Source organism: Lycorma delicatula, chromosome 4, assembly GCF_047948215.1.
Source record: "Lycorma delicatula isolate Av1 chromosome 4, ASM4794821v1, whole genome shotgun sequence".
Classification (NCBI taxonomy): domain Eukaryota; kingdom Metazoa; phylum Arthropoda; class Insecta; order Hemiptera; family Fulgoridae; genus Lycorma; species Lycorma delicatula.
Genome location: NC_134458.1, coordinates 93764381 through 93786311, shown reverse-complemented (window position 1 = coordinate 93786311; position 21931 = coordinate 93764381). Strand labels below are relative to the sequence as shown.

Below are 21931 nucleotides of genomic sequence, written 5' to 3'. Positions count from 1 at the left end.
TACTACAGGCCCGTACGCTAAGCACAACTCCCGATGAATTTCAGCAGCTGAAGATCCTTTTGAACACAAAAATCGAATCACAGAGCGCACTTCATAACTAGAGGGAGAAACGATTGTCGCGGACATAGTGATCTGCATTCACCAGCAGGCAAACGATTACTATATCAAAACAGCTGCAGTGGCTTTGTAAATAGCTGATAGATGGCCCTGCATGCGTAAAACTGTGTTCAGACCCGCTAATATTTAAATATAAGCCAACAGCCCTTACTTTATGAATATACCTCATATTAAAATGCCAAGAAACCCCCTTGGAGCACTTATTTAGAGAGTCAAAATGATAGCGCTTTTAATAGGTTTTTCATGATTTTTGAGAACTTTTTTATTAATAAAATACACAAGAAACTTTTATTTGCCATAAACATCTACAAAACCACTACAAGTTGTGCAAATTTTAGATTCTTATCACCAGCCCCAATAGAGTTATCAAAAAAAATTTGAATTAAAAAAAAAATTAGTTTTCAAAAATTCATAAAAATTTAGGGGTAAGTATATCACCATTAATATTATTTATGGTAAAATTAATAACATATACCTTCATATAAAACATAATTCAAACTGTGTATGCCATCCCTGCCTCTTGAAAAGGTTACCAAAAGTGAAATTTCACCATTTTTCATGTTCAACTTTATTGGTAATTTTCTCACAGAAAGAAGAGAAATAGATAAATAAACCATGCTGGACCATTCTTTTACCTTGAGAGAATATGATTAAATTGCTTTTTGTTTCATCCTTCCTTTGCTTTTGTTTGTGTTCAATCCACTCTCTTTCGCTAATTTGCACTTCCTGTTTAATGTATTTCTTAATTGCCGATAGGTCCTTTTACCTTTTCATCACTAGCATTCTTATAATTTCTACGCTCATCCATCAGTTCCAATATATCCTCTGACGTCCAAGGTTTTCTACCAGTTCTCTTTGTTCCACCTAAGTTTGCTTCTGCTGGTAAGATTTCCTTTTTAACATTCTTTTGTATTTTCTACCTTATCTTTTTTAATCAGACCTCTTGCAATGTCCTCAAAAATCTTCTTTGCCTCTTTCTCAAGCTTTTCTAAATTTCACCTATTCATTTGGCACCTTTTCTTCAGGTTTTTATACACCAATCTACATTTCATTATAACTAAATAATGGTTGCTATCAATGTCTGCTCCTGGATATGCTTTGCAGTCAACGAGTTAATTTCTAAATCTTTGCTTAACCATGATATAATCTATCTGATACCTTGCAGTGTCGCCCGGCTTTTTCCATGTGTATATTCTTTTATTATGATTAAAAAATAACTAACAAAATGTATGTCTTCTTTAAATATATAAATAAAAATGATCTAGTTGTAGCATATGAAAACTTCAAGGATGAATTGGATGTAGATTATGATATAAAAATTTCAAAGATAAACCTTCCTAGGATCAAAATTATAGGCATCACCTGACCGGTTAAGAAATAGAGTATGATATAAATAACAGAAATTTTGGGGGCGTTCGTCCAAGTGTAAATTAATAAACAGCTATAAAAACAAAAAGAAACAAACTACTGTGATGCTTGAATTACTAGCGATTTATATGAATATTTAAGAATACAAAACAACAAAATGTATATAGGACATCAGTGTTACAAAGTATGATGATCTTAATATCATGCTCTGCTACAAATATGCATGCACAGGACGTAGTGGCAATAAATGTACTAATAGTCATAGTCGCTTGAGATCTGCTGATTATCTTACAAATGACTGCAAAAATCTTGAGGTAGACAAATGAAATTTCTTGAGACTGTAAAAATGTCTAAATTGCATTTATAGCAATGAGCAGCATCAGGGTCATACTTGTGGAATGAATCATGCAGCAGTAGATACTGAAAACTGTGAGTAGTTTAAATACCTAATAAGCAAAAAAATAATAAACTTACTGAATACCCAATTCAACTGCACATTTCAAAACAACTTGGATTCCTGGGAACACTGCAAGGCAGAACAAATGAAGTAGCATCAAGCATCCAAACTCAGTCTTTGGGAATAAGGATAATACGTAATACGGAACAAGATTATTTTGATTTCTTAGAAACTATTAAAAAAAATTAATTTAACATGAAAAATCTTTCAGTATTATCCAAACTTTCAATAAAACTATTAATTGCATGAAAGATTTAATGTTATGCTTAAATATTAGAAGCTTAAATGCTAACTTTTCTAAACTAGAGGTATTTGGGAAGAGTTTAATGATCAAACCATTTATCATTGTACATACACGAGACTTGATTTTATTAGGTGTAATAAAATCTACCAGGCTGTAATATCTATTATAATAACAATAGAATAAATAAATCTGATTACATAATTGTTGATATTAATGAGAATGTAATTGAAAACACAGAAATTGTTTAATCTGGTTGGATAAAAATACTAAATTCTTGTATAGGAATGAATAGTGGTAGTGGTATTGAAATTTCTGCTATATACAGATCATATGATATACGTAAAACTGGATTCATACATGATTTAAATAAATTTTTGGATAGAAAAGAAATATGAAGAATCGCTTAATAGTAGATGATTTTAATATAGACCTGCTTGAATTAGATAAATAAGTCAAGAATTTCTTAATAACTTTTTAGAAAAGAGCTATATTCTAGGATTTCAAAGTGTAACTAGACCTTCTGATGGCAATTGTAATGGATCTTGGATTCACAATATCTTTACTTAAACAAACTGTAGAACAAAAACAAACAGTAGAACAAAAACAAACAAATTTAAAATATCCTTTTATGGACCATTATACTTTATTGCTGTTGATATGATAAAACCTATAAATATTGAAGCATCAGTAATATTGGACTACATCAAACTAGAAATATTGTTTACGCAAGAAACTGGAATGCAGTCATGTTAATGCAGGATACAAATGTAACTACTGCCTGCTTTATGGATGAAATAGATCATTGTGTAGAACTAGCAAAAACTAAAATAGAAGATAAGAAGAAACCTAAGAAAAAGTTGATCACAAATGCTTTTTTAAAATCATGTAAAACCAAACAATTTTTATATAATCTATGGAGAATTCCGTCAGATAATGATAAGCTAAAACTTCTATAAAAATTTTGGTTAGAATCATCTTGGATGTGAAAAATAAATTTGAAAAAAATTAAAATCAGAAAAGGAAGTAACAATGCAGAATAATAATAAGTAACGATAATAAAAATCCAAATAGTAACAATCCACCCACCGGGTTGGTCTTGTGGTGAACGCGTCTTCCCAAATCAGCTGATTTGGAAGTCGACAGTTCCAGCGTTCAAGTCCTAGTAAAGCCAGTTATTTTTACACAGATTTGAATACTAGATCGTGGATACCGGTGTTCTTTGGTGGTTGGGTTTCAATTAACCACACATCTCAGGAATGGTCGAACTGAGAATGTACAAGACTACACTTCATTTACACTCATACATATCATCATCCTCATTCATCCTCTGAAGAATTATCTAAACGGTAGTTACCGGAGGTTAAACAGGAAAAAGAAAGAAAGAAATAGTAACAATTCAGAATTAGTAGTCACTATGGGAAATTAGAGACTCAGAAGTTGCTAAAAAAAAAAAAAAAAAAAAACTAATCACATAGTACTATTAATTACATCAGTGTAAATCAGTGTAAGATTATTAATCAAAATGAATTAGCTAACAGTATGAATACTTATTTTTGTGAAATTGGACAAAAACTTAGTCAAAATATCATTAAATTGTTAGGTTTTGAATTAAAACTGCTACAAATGAACAAAAATGCAATGTTTATAAAACCAACAAGTTTCAATGAAATAAAACATATAATTAATAAAATAAAATTGAAAAATGGATGTGTAGATAAGATAAACACCAAAACACTGAAAATATTCTGCGTCCATATTGCTGAACCTTTAATATACATAGTTTATGTGTTGAGCAAGCTGTTTGGTCAAATGCACTAAAAAAAAAAAGCTGAAGTGGTTCCTGTTTTCAAATCTAGAGAAAAATGTAATATTTCAAACTAGACAGTTTACTGGCTGATGACGATGAAGCTGAGGAGACTGCATACCATCTACGGGTGCAGTGTGAGGTTGCTTATTTTCATGAGGCAGCATTGTCTTTGGAGATAACTGAGGCCAAAGTGTGTTAAGCCATCTGTAGTTTAGGTACGGGTAAGGCCCCAGGCTTTGATGGAATAATGGCGGAGCTCCTTGTTTGCTCAGTAGGGGTAAGCATGAGAATTATCACGTTTATTTTCAATAAATTGTTGTTTGGCAGATGCTTCCCGGTTAGTTGGAAGAAGGGGATTGTTAAATTGTTGTTTAAAGGTGGCACAAGGATCCCACTGTTAGTTCATCATATAGGCCCTTGACATTACTACTGGTTATTGGTAAGGTCTTGAAAGGGTTCTGTTCCTTCACATAAATGAGAAGTTCGCCTCGCGTGGCTTATTAATGGAGAACCAGTACGGATTTAATCCCGGAAAAAAGGTACTGAGGACACCATAATATCCTGGGAATTTTCCTGGACATCTCTGATGCATTTCTGCGGTGGCCTTCTGCAGTTTATCAGTTACAAAAGAGACAATGCACTGACAGTGAACTACAAGTAATGTAAAGTTACTTCAGGCATCGGAATGTGCTGCTTCGCGAGGGCGGGCATGAGGTAGGCAAGATGCTGTCCAACGGTTGTTCTCAGGGCAGTATATTGGGTCCATTGTTGTGGGTGGTGGAGTTTGATTCTCTTCTGCCCAGCAGGTGTCGTATTGTGGCTTATGCTGATGATGGGCTTCTGCTGGTTGAAGGATGTTTGCAGAGGGAGGTTGAGTTCTGAGCCACTCAGGCTTGCAGGACACTTGAGCTGTGGGGGTCATCAATATAAGATGACTCGGACCAGAGAAGACCACTATGATGCTCCTCAATGACCATTTGGCAGTGAGGCAGCAGGTTCGTGTTTCAATGGCTGGCGCTGGCCAGCCATTGAAACATGAACCTGCCTAAAGTACCTCAGGGTGTTTCTCAATGAGAAAATGCAATTCAAGAAGCACCTTCAATACGTCACGGAGAAGGCCTGTAGTGCCTTCTTTGGCATTCGGCATGTGCTCAATCCTGATTAGGGTCTTAATTTTAAGACCATTTGTATCCTCTATAAGGGTGTCTGTGAGGCAATTATGCTATATGTGGCGCCTGTCTAGGCAGATTGGCCAAAGTTTTAAAGCTATTGGACATATTGTTGCAACAGTGTATTTGGCTTGTAACAAAAGCAATGAGAAATATTTCACTCCATATGTTTCCTAGTTAACCTGGAATGGGACTTGTTATTCTTGAGAATGGGTGTGATCTTTGAAAGTGATCTATCTTGTAAGCCTGTAACAGTTGATCCCTTCAACTGTTTAGTTATGGTACCTAGTAGTGTAAACATTATTTATGTATTGGTACTTATTATAATAAGTCCTAGTCCAATTAAAAATTAGATTTATGAATCATGGTATTTTTTATGTAGATTGTAAACCATAACAGTAAGTATCTGTTTTATTGAAAAAATAATTTTGTTTCAGGAATTGCTTGCATGGCACAAGATTGTGAAGTTCTTGCACCAGAAGATTTTGTATTAACGCTCTTAACAAGACCACAGCTTAGAGAAAAATATCAACAGTTTGCTTTTCGTGATTATGTTAAATCACATCCACAACTTAGGTTTTGCCCTGGTTTAAATTGTCAAGTGGTTTTAAGATCTAAAGAACCAAAAGCAAAACGAGCTACTTGTTCATATTGCAATAGCGTATTCTGGTAAGAACTTTAATTAAATCATTTTTTTAGAGTACCAATTTATCATTGCATTAGTAGTTCAAGTTCTCTGTGTGTTTTCTTTAGCTCGTTTTAATTATGTCTATTGATCTTATTAACATTTGGAAAAAAATTTGTTTTATGATTATTGAATCGGAACACTGCTGTTTATTAGCTGTCATGTATTTTAGCAGGAGATGATAGTTGTGGGGGATAAGTTGTAAATTTTATTAAATATATACCCTTTTTCACAGCTGTTAAGGGAGATTTATGATAAAATATATGTATGTAGTGCAAAAAACCTTTTACAACAGAGTTCACTTGTTATCTTTAAAAAGGTTTATTTATAGTTGGAAGTTTAATATAATTGGTTTATTATTTATATCATCAGGCAGGTCATCTTTGACTGATAGTATAGTTAATCTGCCTCTGCATTTAGGGTTTTGCCTCTTGTTTGCTGTAAGGACAATGATCCTGATCATCAAGATTGATGGTATGCTGTTAAATGAATGCCAGTGACCAGTGTGACCTATGAATGCTGCCAGTGCTGTTAAATGAATGCCAGTGACCAGTGTGATGAATGCCAGTGTATTTTCACTAGTAATATTAATTTTTAAAAAACTACTATTAACATTTACTTAGATTTGAACCAGTCCTCATATTATTATTTTTTTCTCTTTTACATGTTGCTACTCTTCCTATTTCAGTTGATAGATCCTACACCTTCACCTTTCTTCTTGTCAGTATATTTCAATTTTATGTACTTTATTATAATAATGGTACATTTTTATTTCAGTTTTAAATGTGGTGGAGAATACCATGCTCCAACAGACTGCAGCACTATCAAGAAATGGTTAACAAAATGTGCTGATGATAGTGAAACTGCAAACTATATTAGTGCTCATACAAAAGATGTAAGTAATACTTCAAATTAATTATATACCAGTTAGTTATATTAAAGAAATATTTAATATTTATTCATATATTGCACTGTATTCTTAATGATTATTACGATTCTCACTTAGAATAATATTGGGTATTAATCTTAATTTTAAAGGATTTTTTTTGTGAAAATGAATGTTTATTTTGAAATGAGGTAAGTACATGTTATTTTATTGTAAGTATTGTCTATTGTTAGCTACAACTTTTTCCCATCTTTCTGGTAAAAGACGGATTCCTTGTTGGAAGAATGACCCTTCTTTTGAGGCTATCTATGAATCAAGCCATTTTTTGGCATTTTCAAAAGAACTGAACTGCTGGTCAGATAGGTGGTTCTACATTGATTGAAACAAGTGGAAATCAGAAGGCGCAACATCTGGTGAATATGGCAGATGGGGTAGAACATCACATACTGGCAGCTCTAGTGTTTTCTTGACTAGTTTAGCAACATGTGTCAAAGTTATGTTGAAAAATTACTTTGTCATGTCTATTGGTGTATTCTGGACATTGCTGTTTTAATTCTCGGGTTTAACTGCACTAATTGTTGGTAACGGTCCTCAGTAATGGTTTCACCAGATCTTAGCAGCTCATAATAGACCACACCCTTGTGATCCCACCAAATACAGAGCAAACCTTTGAACAGCAGATATTTGGCTTTACTGTTGATGATGGTTGGCCAGGCTTGCACCGTGATTTTTTGCACTTACGATTACTGTAATATATCTATTTTTTATTACCAGTGACAATATGATGCAAAAAACCTTTCCTTTGCTGTTAAAGCAGCAGTTCTCATGTGAGAAAACACATTACTTTTGCTGTTCTTTGGCTTCAATTCATATGGCACCCAATTTCCTTGCTTTTGAACCATTCCCATTGATTTCAAATGTTGAGATTGCCATTTCAGTCACATTTAATGCTTCTACCAATTATTTTAACATTAGAATTGATCTTCATCCAGTAATGCTTCTAATTCTTCGCCTTCAAACTTTTTCAAATCAAAATCTCTCTTGTCTCTCTTTTGTCTTCCAGATCAAAATCTCCACTTTTAAATTGTCAAAATCAGTACTCACAAGTTGAAATTGATAGAACATAACAGCCATAAGCTTCAGACAGCAAATGAAGACTTTCAGCTGCTGATTTCTTCAAATGGAAACAAAAATATAACGCTTCCTGCAAATTGTGTTTCGTTGGCATTAAACTTGACATATTCATTTTGCTAAAAAAATATATTGTTTACACATCAACCAAATGACACTTACTAATTTTTAAGGCCTAAAGACAGGGCTTTAATATGCAGTTGGCTTTAGTATGAACCGAAACCATTAGCTGCTAATTATGCAATCTCTTGTAAATCCTTTAAAATTAAGTTTAGTACAATTTAGTTATAGAATTGTGTATTGTATTTAAGTTTAATATACATATATATTTTTAATAGTTTTTTGTGAAAAATTATATAGAATATGTCTGTAGTTAATGCAGGTGCATCAAATTATATGTTCAAGCTTACTGTATAGTAAACATACTTGCCACATGCCTGTTCTGGCCCAGAAGTTCATTTTTTTGATAAATAAATTGAAAATCCTCTATGAATCATGAGACCTTGCCGCTGGTGAGGGGGCTTGAGTGCTCAGGGATACAGAGTAGCTGGACCGAAGGTGCAACCATATCGGAGAGGTATCTGTTGAGAGCCAGACTAAGGAATGATTCCTGAAAGAGGGCAGCAGCTCTTTCAGTAGTTGTTAGGGGCGTGAGTCAGGAAGACTTAAACGGCCGTATCAACATCACTCAGTCCTCTGAGTACTGCGCAGCTGAAAGCAATGAAAAACTACAACTGCTTTTTTTCCAAGAAAATTTGGCTCTCTGCATTTTCACATAGCAATAATGGAGGCGCCTTCCTTGGTAAAATATTCCGGAGGTAAAATAGTCCCCCGTTCGGATCTCCGGGTGGGGACTACTAAGGAAGGGGTCACCAGAAAATTAAAAAATAACATTCTACGAGTCGGAGCGTGGAATGTTAGAAGCTTAAAAAAGGTTGGTAGGCTAGAAAATTTAAAAAGGGAAATGGGTAGGACAAATGTGGATATAGTAGGAATTAGTGAGGTTCGGTGGGAAGAGGAAGGCGACTTTTGGTCAGGTGATTTTAGAGTAATTAACTCAGCGTCAAATAATGGGCAGGCAGGAGTAGGTTTCGTGATGAACAAGAAGATAGGGAGGAGAGTGGAGTATTTCAAAATGCATAGCGATAGAATCATTGTAATAAGGATAAAATCAAAACCTAAACCGACAACGATTGTTAACGTTTATATGCCTACAAGCGCCCATGATGATGATGATGAGGTAGAGTGTGTATACGAAGAGATTGATGAAGCAATTAAACACGTAAAAGGAGATGAAAATTTAATAATAGTTGGAGATTGGAATGCAAGCATTGGAAAAGGCAAGGAAGGAAATATAGTGGGTGAATACGAGCTGGGCAGAAGGAATGAAAGAGGGGACCGACTTATAGAGTTTTGCACGAAGTATAATTTAGTAATTGCCAACACCCAATTTAAAAATCATAATAGAAGAATATACACTTGGAAAAAGCCAGGCGATACTGCAAGGTATCAGATAGATTATATCATGATTAAGCAAAGATTTAGAAATCAACTCGTTGACTGCAAAACTTACCCTGGAGCAGACATTGATAGCGACCATAATTTGGTGATAATGAAATGTAGATTGGGGTTTAAAAACCTGAAGAAAAGGTATCAGATGAATCGGTGGAATTTAGAGAAGCTTGAGGAAGAGGAGGTAAAGAAGATTTTTGAGGAGGACATCGCAAGAGGTCTGAGTAAAAAAGATAAGGTAGAAAATGTAGAAGAAGAATGGGAGAATGTTAAAAAGGAAATTCTTAAATCAGCAGAAGCAAACTTAGGCGGAATAAAGAGAACTGGTAGAAAACCTTGGGTTTCAGACGATATATTGCAGCTGATGGATGAACGTAGAAAATATAAGAATGCTAGTGATGAAGAAAGTAAAAGGAACTATCGGCAATTAAGAAATGCTATAAACAGGAAGTGCAAACTGGTGAAAGAAGAGTGGATTAAAGAAAAGTGTTCAGAAGTGGAAAGAGAAATGAACATTGGTAAAATAGACAGAGCATACAGGAAAGTTAAGGAAAATTTTGGGGTACATAAATTAAAATGTAATAATGTGTTAAACAAAGATGGTACACCAATATATAATACGAAAGGTAAAGTCGATAGATGGTTGGAATATATTGAAGAGTTATACGGAGGAAATGAATTAGAAAATGGTGTTATAGAGGAAGAAGAGGAAGTTGGGGAGGATGAAATGGGAGAAACAATACTGAGATCTGAATTTAAGAGAGCATTAAAAGATTTAAATGGCAGAAAGGATCCTGGAATAGACGGAATACCTGTAGAATTACTGCGCAGTGCAGGTGAGGAAGCGATTGATAGATTATACAAACTGGTGTGTAATATTTATGAAAATGGGGAATTTCCATCAGACTTCAAAAAAAGTGTTATAGTTATGATACCAAAGAAAGCAGGGACAGATAAATGTGAAGAATACAGAACAACTAGTCATGCATCAAAAATCTTAACTAGAATTTTATACAGAAGAATTGAGAGGAGAGTGGAAGAAGTGTTAGGAGAAGACCAATTTGGTTTCAGGAAAAGTATAGGGACAAGGGAAGCAATTTTAGGCCTCAGATTAATAGTAGAAGGAAGATTAAAGAAAAACAAACCAACATACTTGGCGTTTATTGACCTAGAAAAGGCTTTCGATAACGTAGACTGGAATAAAATGTTCAGCATTTTAAAAAAATTAGGGTTCAAATACAGAGATAAAAGAACAATTGCTAACATGTACAGGAACCAAACAGCAACAATAACAATTGAAGAACATAAGAAAGAAGCTCTAATAAGAAAGGGAGTCCGACAAGGATGTTCCCTATCTCCGTTACTTTTTAATCTTTACATGGAACTAGCAGTTAATGATGTTAAAGAACAATTTAGATTCGGAGTAACAGTACAAGGTGAAAAGATGAAGATGCTACGATTTGCTGATGATATAGTAATTCTAGCCGAGAGTAAAAAGGATTTAGAAGAAACAATGAACGGCATAGATGAAGTCCTACGCAAAAACTATCGCATGAAAATAAACAAGAACAAAACAAAAGTAATTAAATGTAGTAGAAATAACAAAGATGGACCACTGAATGTGAAAATAGGAGGAGAAAAGATTATGGAGGTAGAAGAATTTTGTTATTTGGGAAGTAAAATACTAAAGATGGACGAAGCAGGAGCGATATAAAATGCCGAATAGCACAAGCTAAACGAGCCTTCAGTAAGAAATATAATTTGTTTACATCAAAAATTAATTTAAATGTCAGGAAAAGATTTTTGAAAGTGTATGTTTGGAGTGTCGCTTTATATGGAAGTGAAACTTGGACAATCGGAGTATCTGAGAAGAAAAGATTAGAAGCTTTTGAAATGTGGTGCTATAGGAGAATGTTAAAAATCAGATGGGTGGATAAAGTGACAAATGAAGAGGTATTGCGGCAAATAGATGAAGAAAGTAGCATTTGGAAAAATATAGTTAAAAGAAGAGACAGACTTATAGGCCACATACTAAGGCATCCTGGAATAGTTGCTTTAATATTGGAAGGACAGGTAGAAGGGAAAAATTGTGTAGGCAGGCCACGTTTGGAGTATGTAAAACAAATTGTTGGGGATGTAGGATGTAGAGGGTATACTGAAATGAAACGACTAGCACTAGATAGGGAATCTTGGAGAGCTGCATCAAACCAGTCAAATGACTGAAGACAAAAAAAAATAAAAAAAAAATTGAAAAAAAAAATAAACTTATAAATAAAAACATATAAAACAGTTTATTAACTTTAAATAATTTATATTTTTATTTGAATATGTACTGTGTGTTAATTACTGTTTCTTTGAATATTTTGTAAGCAAGATCTGTGTAAGTCTTTTTATCTCCTAAAAGTAATAATACAATTTAGGTCAGATAGGTAATCACAGTGATGATGAAAAGACAAGACATTTCATGACCCAGCCCACTCACCATGAAAATCACCTAGTATTCTCTTGTCAAATGATTAAGAAAGTACAACAGCCTCATAGTAGTATGAAAAAACAAAAATATTCTTAAAATTAAAATCAGTAAAAATTTATTTTGAAAAACAATGACCTTAATAAAGTAAACATGTAAAATAAGAAGTTACATAGAAAAGTCAGAATGGTTTCTTACAAAGAATAAAAAAATTCTTTTCAAAATTTAAAAAACCCACTATCAGATTTAAATGTGATAAAAGTTGGACCTTTCTGAAAGGTGCATTGTAGGAAAAAAACATTTATAACTTGCATTAATTCTCCATAGTTGACGGAATAAAAAGTATTTGAGATTGCAGATTTTCAGGCCTAGTAAATGGGTGGAGCTATGCTGCCTGCAGATCTGTTAGCACAGTAGGGAATCTGTTAGTGTGGATTCTTTATAACTTCTTTAAACTGACAATTTTTTTTTTTTATGTAATCTAATTCCAGTTTGTAAATAATTTTGACTCGTGGTTTACAGAGTTATGAAGTTAATATAGTACACAACTAACTGATATTCTATATTAATTTGCATTCAGCCAAGTTTCTAGTTATATATGCTACAATTAATCAAGTATTCAACTCAGGAAATAATTTAATTAATTTTTATTAAACTTGTTTTAGTGTCCTCGCTGTCATATATGTATAGAGAAAAATGGTGGTTGCAATCACATGCAGTGTTACAACTGTAAACATGATTTTTGTTGGATGTGTCTTGGTGATTGGAAATCACATGGTTCTGAATATTATGAATGCTCAAGATATAAAGAAAATCCAAATATTGCAAATGAATCTGCTCATGCTCAGGCACGTGAGGCGCTAAAAAAATACCTGCACTATTATGAAAGAGTAAGTTTTTATTTCTTTAAATGTAAATTTCTAAATTGGGGGTATTGTGATGCTTAAAATCATTATTTTGTTGAGCTTGCTGTTTAGTTAATGTTATAAATACATTTTACTCTGCAGCTAGTTAGGAATCTAAATGTATTTTGTTATGGCAAAAAATTTACTATTTCAAGTGTTATTAGAAAATTAAATATGATTTTCTTTGCGTATTTTAACTTAGAAGGTTGTTTAAAGTTGTACAGTTTCTTCCTCAGCTATCTTCCTACTTTTAATAAGTGCAACATTCATGTTTCACTTTGTCAAGAGTGATTTAATGAGAAACCCCAAAATATGTTTTCAGTAAATATTAGAATTAAACGTTTTACCATATTTCAAGCATCTATCCCAGTACATTTAGGTGTACAAAAATTAGTGAACCCTACCTGGGAGTGTGTCTTGAGATACGGGTGAGTTAAGACATGTTTAGTGTGCTTTTTATTTTTGGAAGATTTTTTCTTAATTTTTTTGGTTTTTTTTATGTTGGTGTGTTTATTAAACTTTCTTTAACAGTGATAGTGTTTTCTGGATATTTGCTTATGTTAAAAAGTAGTTATTAGAAATCTGTAGTTAGGTTGTCTGTAGATTGATTCAAGGGTTTTTTTTACACTGTTAGGTATTGCTTCAGAGGATGAGATAAATGATTTTGTAGCATGTGTGAAAATGCCATGCCTAACTGGGATTCAAACCAGGGACCTCTGGATGAATGGCTGAGACACTATCATTCATGCCACAGGGGCTGGCAGAGGTTGTGTATGTTTAACCTTACTGTATGAATAAGGAAGTCGTGCCAGTTACAGTTGTGGGTTGATAAATCCCGGCCTGCTCATTGCTATTAACTATATTTTGTGATTTAATTACAATAAAAAAAAGATTTAGCCATAAATTAAAACTGATATAGTTTGGATGGTGGAGGGGTGACTGTTTTTCCCGTTTGTGCTATATCGATCTGATTGTATTTACGAGCGAAATAATGTGGATTTAGTATATTGAGATGCTGAATTATATTTATTAATCAGTGTTCTCCTCTTGATTTTCCTATCCAATTTACTTTTATTTCAAGTCATGGGTTCAGTGTTAAATATGTCATGGATCAATATTATTGTATTTAGAATTGGAACTTCTTTTGAGATTCAGAATGTACTTCTTATAATTGAACACTTTGTTTTTGTATTAAAGATTTATTTGTTGTCTAATGACAGATCTGAAGGGTAATGTAGTTAAAAGTATATTTGGAATGTAGACGTAAAATCTAGTTTTGCTAGCCAAAAATAAAAAAAATCAAGCCAAAGATCAGCTCTAGATCTCTCTAATGCACGCAGTTGAATTTCAGTAGTGAAGGTCATGATAAATTTTACTTTAATATTTATGCTACGATATCACATTCAGTGATTTTCCTGGGTTTTTTAAAAGTACAGTGTAGAAAGGGCTCATTTTAACCTTTAGTAAGTGTAACTTATGGTTTAATTCTTCGGATTGTTTGCAAGCTAAGCAAAATTTGAAGACATAATAAATGGAAACACTCTAAGGACATTAATACTTTGTTTCAACATTATATGAAATTATTATGGAAAGAAGTAATTATTTAAAGTTAAATTTTAACAGGTAGGGAATTTTAAAAATTCCAAGAAATTCTGATCCTTAGTCCATCAGATGCATTTCCTAAGGTCAGAAAATTGTCCTAGGTTCTGTTGACACGCTTGACCAGGTCATTTCTTTAAAAGAAATAAATTCACTGCTTACTGACATGTAAAAGTGATGTCTCCTAGATTTATATTGTGACCTCCTTCAAGCTTGAATTCATTATACTTTTAAATTTTATTTTGATTAATAAAAAATGCTCTGAGAGTGATAATGTATTAACATGAAAATTATATATCTTGCTCAAAAGACTTAACGTTGGGCTGAAAGAATCTGTTATTCCCAGAAAAGCACAATGGTTTTCATAAGAAAAGGGACTGTCAAGATTATTTTTTTTATTATTCATTGCTAATATCAAACTTATGAAAAACTGGCCATTTTCGCTATTTTTGTTTACGTTTCCAAAGGGTATTTGATTCAGCAGAAAGCTTATTAAGCATCGGTGTAGATCTAAATTAGTCAATACCATATTGTTTTTTATCAAAGTGCTAATATGTCTGTGCTTACATGTGATGGTAATGTTGTTGATTTTGAGATTTTATCAGGAGTTAGTTACTGTATTTTTACAGTGGCCCCCTCTCATCATCCTTGTTAGTTAATTTATGTCTGATATAATTCATTTTTTCAAAAGTCCCATCTTAATTGTATAAAAAATTATATTATTATTTTATGTTTTACCAATAATATATATGTAAATTTGATTATTGGCGTTCAAGAAAAGTTTGATATTTTGGAGGATTATTGTAAAGTTAATTCATTGATAGTAAATAACACTAAAAAAGGTAATATGATTTTCAAAGAATGTGACTTGTAAAAAATCTCGCTAATTGAAATTCGGCAGTGATTTTATAAAAAGAGTAAATTCTATTACTTATTTGGCAGTTCCGTTCTGTTCCTTTGGTAAATTTCACCTGGCCTGTTCTCATTCTGTAATTAAAGAAAAGTTTGCCTCAGGTAGAGTTGAAAACATTTTATTGCATTCATGAACCAGCTTGCATGATCATCAGTTTAAGCTTTAGATTCTATAGTAAAAACCACTCTGTTATATACTGAGAAGATGTAGGCTTATAACCATGAGCATTAATTAAAGATGGTCCAGCTTCAATTCGTTAAGCAGATTTATTACCTAAATAGAAATACTCCTAATACATATATTCCACATTCAGCCTCTTTCCAGTTAAGGTTATATTTTTTCAATGATTTTTTGTTGGCTAAAATTTTAAAATTATATGTCTTACTGTGTTTGCTTAGATTTTATGGTGGGATATAAGGATATTAATCAGATGTCAAATGTAAAAACAAGTTTATTACTGTTGATTCCTTGGAAGAATTCCTTGAGCAACATGTTACTTTTAAAGAAAAAATTTAAGAATTTAAATGCTAAACTCTCGTACTAAGTATATCTGAGTTATACAAAATATTGTGAATTTAAAATTTAATTTCTTGAATGGATGTATGAATAGCCAGGGACTCCCTGTAGCTTATGTAGGCTGGAGTGTTCATATTAAAAAAGTAAATAGTGTGATTAAGACTTAGGCTATTTTAAGAAATTTAGGATTTATCACAATGCATTAAATTTTGACTTTTCATAGTGAAAATATATGTATAATTTGTAATTTACTTGTTTCTTAATGTAACGTAATTCATTTCCTGTTTGAATGACCTATATTGATGTTAAATCACATTTCTGGGCTCCTCCATGGTGGAAGATAAAACTCAAGATGACTATACTAATTTATTGAGAATTGAATTTTCAGTTCAAATTAGTTTCATTTATGGATATTTAACTTTGCTTTAAAAATTTTGAAGTTTTTTGTTACCCGATTGATAAGTTTCTTTAATTAAGGTGTGTATTATTTTGTATTGTATTCTTTGTTTTGAGTGATAAAAATTTATTACAATTTAAAATAGAATTGTTATGCATTTAAGCTGATTACATTTATAATTGTTATATGGCTCATTTTTTTCCCTTTTGATAGGTGTTATAATTATTGATGGTTATTTTGCACAGTTTGTGTTTTCTAGTATTCATTATCTAATATTAAGCAGAGTTATTTTTTGTTGTTCATTTTGTAAATTTAAAGTACTTAAAAGTTTGGAGTTTAAAAGTTGACTTCTTTGGTTATGTTTGTTTTTGTGTAGTTTTTACTTGTTTTTTTAGGGATATTTAAAAAATAAGTTTACTGTTCAAATTTATTTAAAAGATATGAAGCTAATTTTTTTTCTTTATGTTGGTTCTAGTTATAAAATCCAGAATTATGATTTTTGTCTGTGTACAGGAAATAATGACGTTAATTCATTCAAGTTCTAATCAAATAATAAAATATCATAGTCTTCAAATTTCATTACAGTTTTTCTTATTTAGAAACAGCTGTGACTCAAATACAACTTTTGATTCTACAATTCAAAAACCTAAATAGAACTATGAGGGTAAATCAAATATAAATGGGATTTTACTTTTAAAACAAATTTATTTATTGAAAAATAAAAGGCAAATATAATTAATTTTTCTACATAATTTCCTGCTTTAGAAATACATATTTCCCAGCGAGAAGGAAGGTTTTTTATCGCAGCATTGTAGAATGCATCATAGAGCCAATTGTCTAAAATCATAGGTTGCATCAAGAGCCAATTGTGCACAAATCTCTCCACCCCTCATCATCTTCAAATCATTGCCTTCCTAGAGCTTCTTTGAGCGGTCCAAACAAATGAAAATCCCAGGGTGATAGGTCCAGACTGTAGGGAAGATGATCAAGTTAAGTTCAGTGCATTTCTTCTAGTTTTATATATTACACATAAAATATGTCAGCATACACTGTCTTGTTATATAACACAAAAACCTCTTTCTCATACCATGGCATGACAATGAGTGATAATTCTTATTGAAATATTAGACTATGAAAACAGTGCTACCAATTTATATAATGAACCATTGTACTCTATTTGTTTGTTTATTAATATAAATTTACATTTAAATTTACTGAGTTAATATTTTTCAAGAATGTCAATTTCCCTATTATGTTTACTTATTTATGTTATTTCCAAATTGTTATACATATTAATAATTGTTAATTTTTCATAAGATGAGAAAACTTATCATTACCTCTTTTATAATATTAAAATGCTCTGAAAACCTCTTCAAACAAAATCTGGTGGTTTTACTTCTTATATACGGAGTACTTTTAAATTAATTATACAAAAGTAACCTTTAATAATGAAAAAAGTTAATAACTTACAGAAATGTTTGATACAACACTGAATACAATATATATATATTTTTTTTTTGTCTTCAGTCATTTGACTGGTTTGATGCAGCTCTCAATATATATTCAAGTTTAATTTACAAATGTTCAATATGGCTACCTTTTGTAATATGGCTGATGTCCCATCTGTAATCAGTTTCCTGCCAAATCTTATGAAGTATGTCATGATCTATGGTGGCAATTGTTTCTGTTATCCGGTGTCACAGCTTGTTAACTTTTCCTGGAAGTGGAGGAACAAACACTCTCTGTCTTAAACATAACCCCACACAGAGAAGTCCATTAAAGTTAAATCAGGCAATCGTGGTGGCCAGGAAATTGTTTCACCACATCCAATCCAAGACGGCACTTTGCTACTGAGATACACAACTGCACAATTATAATGTGGTGGCGCGCTGTCTTGCTAGAAAATAAATTCTATGCCCACATCCTGTTGTAATTATGGCGTTAGATAATGTTCAAGCATGTCCAGGTATAATATGCTAGTTACAGGTGACTTGGCGAAAAGAAAGGACTGTAAATTTTGTGACAGCTTACAGCAGAAAAAACATTTACCTTAGGCTAGTCTCGTAGATGTTCGATTGTGTGATATGGATTCTGCTCATTTCATAACGGAACATTATTTCAATTCACTTTATCACTGGTATTTAGAAATATATATATATATATATGTATGGTCACATTCATTGCGTTTAATTTTATTTATGTCAGAAAGTCCAAGTTTATTATTAACTTCATTTTATGAAAAATATACTTTTGTAGATTTACTTGTTTTATATGAAACTTTATATATTTTTATGAAATATGTTTGTGTTCTTTATAGTGTTATTATTTTGATATTTAAATGTAATATATTTTATAAATAAATCAGGTTTATTTCTATAATTATTATTTGTGTTTTTAAGTGTGGTTTTTTTATTATATATTTTTGTTCTTTATGTATTCTCTCTATAATTTATCAATTAAATTATTCTTATAACCATTTGTATTTGCATCCTTTATATATTTGATTTCTTTATTAATTTTTTCATTTTTCTTTATATATATATATATATATTTATTTATTTATATATTTATATTTATAAATACTGTATGGATCTTATTTTTATAAACATTGTTTTGTATCCAAGGAATGTTTTAAGATTTGTGAATTGTATGTAAATTTTTAATAGGTTTTCTATAAACATCAGTCTCAATTTTGTTATTCAATACTTACATCTAGGTAGTTGATAGTGCAATTTTTTCATAATTCAATTGTAAATTAAACATTTTTTTTAAAACTGATAATATTTAGTTTGTTTTTAATAGTATTGTGTTAATTTTTAATATTTTCATCATATATCACTAATATGTCGTCAAAAAAATCTTACCCATAATAATTATATATAATTATATGTATAATACCATATATTATTTTCTGAAACTGTTGAATGTATTTTTTTTTTTGTAATATATTTATCTCTGATAAAGGTGAATCCATGGCAAGACCTTCTGTCTAGTGATACAATTTTCCTTCAAATTTTTTTATTTTTCCTTCAAATATTGGTCTTCTTTATTATAAATAAGTATTGTCAATTCCGGTTTATTGGGGCACAACAGAACTGGAGCATTTTGACCCAATTTAGTGGCTGGCCTTAATAAACGAATATGTAAATTGTAGCGTGTATGATACTGTATTGCATTAAACATAACACACAAACATTCTACGTGCAAGTTCTACTGATATACACACGTGATATGGTATACTGCAGTCACAAAATTTGAATGCGAAAACCAAATTCTAAATCTGTTAATGTAGTTCAAAATACCTGTTCATGTAGCCTACTGTTAAAACTTTTTACTGTACTGTTTAAGTAGGCTGCATGTAGTAACAAAATTAACTGAGGGGAAATGAATGATCATTATTCTATAGTCCCTTCAGATCTCAAAATAAAATTGAACATTTTTTGTGTTAAACTTTTAAATAGAATAGATAGCCATGCATAGACAACATAAAAGTCTCACCTGCTTATTTTCTTTGAAAAAATTCATCCAATCTGCTTTGCCATTTTTGTTTTACTGACATATGGTCAATGAAATTTGCACAGATTCTCAACTCCAATTGAGGACTGCCTTCACTTTCTTCCTGCATAAAAAACCGTTGAAGTCTGACAATAAATTTTTTTGCATCTTGAATTGTAACTTGTTGTATTTCTGGTTCATTTTCATTGTCATTGGCTTCATCCATTGTGCTGTATGTGGGCTGGAATTTTTCTACAATAGCGATGTCACATTCTTTTTGTATACATTCAATATTTTTGTCACTCTGCACGAATTCTTGCTGATTTTCAACTTGCTGTAGTGTCGTGTTACCATTATGTTCCTACATATTTTCTGGCTCTTCTGGATTAGAAAAACTTTGAGCAAAACAATTTTTTATTGTCGTTTTAGTTACTTCTTCCCAGCTCTCAGCTATGAACTGAATTGTTTGCCAAAAATTGACTCTTGCACTTACTTCTCTAGCTGTAGAGCTTGAATTCAGGAAATTTTCTTCTATTTCTAGAAGAATGTGGTTCACCAACTTACATTGGTAAATAGATTTCGTATTTTTTTATAATTCCCATGTCCAATGATTGGATGAGGCTCATTGTATTGGGTGGTAAAAAATTCAATAGTAATGTTTTTTAAACAATTTGGTCACGGATGAGTAGCACAATTGTTAATCAGTAGTATGATTTTTCTTAAATTTTTCTGTAACTCGACATCCCAGTTGTTAAAACATTCTGAAAAGATTGTACCCATCACAAGCATTTTTATTAGAAACATAATGTGCCAGCAAACTGTTTATTCTAAGCCACTTAAAAGAACGAGGCTTGGCGGCCTTTCCAATTACAAGTTTTTGTTTGTCACTTCCCGACATATTAACATAACAAAGCACAGTAACATGTCTATAGACATCTTTTTACATCTAGACAGCACTTCATGTTTGTCGCACAAGGACCTATCCGGTTTAGCATGATAATACAGTCTCACTTCATCAGTGTTTTAAATGTCATCGGCAGAAAAATTCTGGAGAATTTCAGGGAGTTTGATAGAATTCATAAAAAAAAGCAAAATTTTCTCTATCAGCACTCAATCTTTCACCATGTTTATGGTGAAAAATTGAGGCTTCCTCAAATTGTTATTTGAGGAAGCTCTTTCATTCAGAGCTTCCTCAAAAAGTGGGTCCTTTCAATCATGTTTTCCTTTCTGAAATGTTCCATGATCTTTTAAAGCTCATTTTTTGGTGTATTTTTTCTTCTTGGAGCACGATGCGAACTATTGTACTCTTCGGTACACTGGTTAGTTATGATAGTTTATGCTGGTTTAAGAGTAGGTGGATGCATTTTTATTTTGTTCAATTATCTTTACTCATTCAACCAATGTCATATCATTACGCAGAATTTTAACTCACAGTTTTAATTAACTGTTAACAGGTATATTAACAACAAAAATTGACACAGTTTAATGATGTTAATATAGTTCTGCGTATAAAAATGTCAACAAAATGTGTGAAACAACTGGAAGTAAAAAAAAAAATCAAAAACTATGACTACAGATAACAAAACAATTGGACAGTAACAAAAAAGGGTGTTACAGTACACCTTTTGTTGGTGAAATTAAGCTATTCACACCCGTGAAATAAAAAAAATTAAAGAAAAGTAGAGAAATACGAATGCTCAATGCTCAGTGTACACAATACAAAAGTTAAGTGACCAACTAACCATAAATTGCAAAGGAGCTGGTGCTTTCAGCAGGTATGACTCGCTGAAATTTGTAGAAACCATATTTTAGAATGGATTTGTTAAACATCGATCACATTGTGAGTGATGTCATGTGCAATGACAAACCCCTTTTTTGTTATGATAATTATGTTTGTTTTTATTATTAACATTTGACTGATTATGTTTGTTATTTGTTATGATTAATGGACTGAAGGATCATTACTGCAGTTTATCTGTCAGAATATTTATTGCCTCAATCCTACACCATTATCTAGTCGCATAATTCTCAGAACCACAAAGTTTGTTATTCATCGCTGGCCTGTATTCGTTTCTAATAAGAAATATCCATCGGATATTGGTCCGAATAAGTGGCATTATATACCAAATAAACAGAGTACTTATCAGGGTAAAATCTCGTTTTGTTTTCGTCTTTAAAGAATTGTCCCAAAAATCCGGCTACCCCAATTAACCAATGGGTGAATTATCTGGAATTGACTATGTACTTTTTATTATATCTA

At 31.9% G+C, this 21931-nt stretch overlaps 1 protein-coding gene across 3 annotated transcripts in view; it reads left to right on the top strand.

Annotated features, from left to right (window-relative positions):
* ari-2 (E3 ubiquitin-protein ligase ari-2) overlaps nucleotides 1–21931 on the top strand; it is a 316218-nt gene that overhangs the window by 17526 nt on the left and 276761 nt on the right. For all 3 annotated transcript variants that reach the window (XM_075363686.1, XM_075363685.1, XM_075363687.1), the window contains exons 5-7: nucleotides 5600–5831; nucleotides 6625–6742; nucleotides 12512–12736. In XM_075363686.1, coding sequence (XP_075219801.1) covers nucleotides 5600–5831; nucleotides 6625–6742; nucleotides 12512–12736 — 575 coding nt within the window. The remainder of the gene's footprint in view (nucleotides 1–5599; nucleotides 5832–6624; nucleotides 6743–12511; nucleotides 12737–21931) is intronic.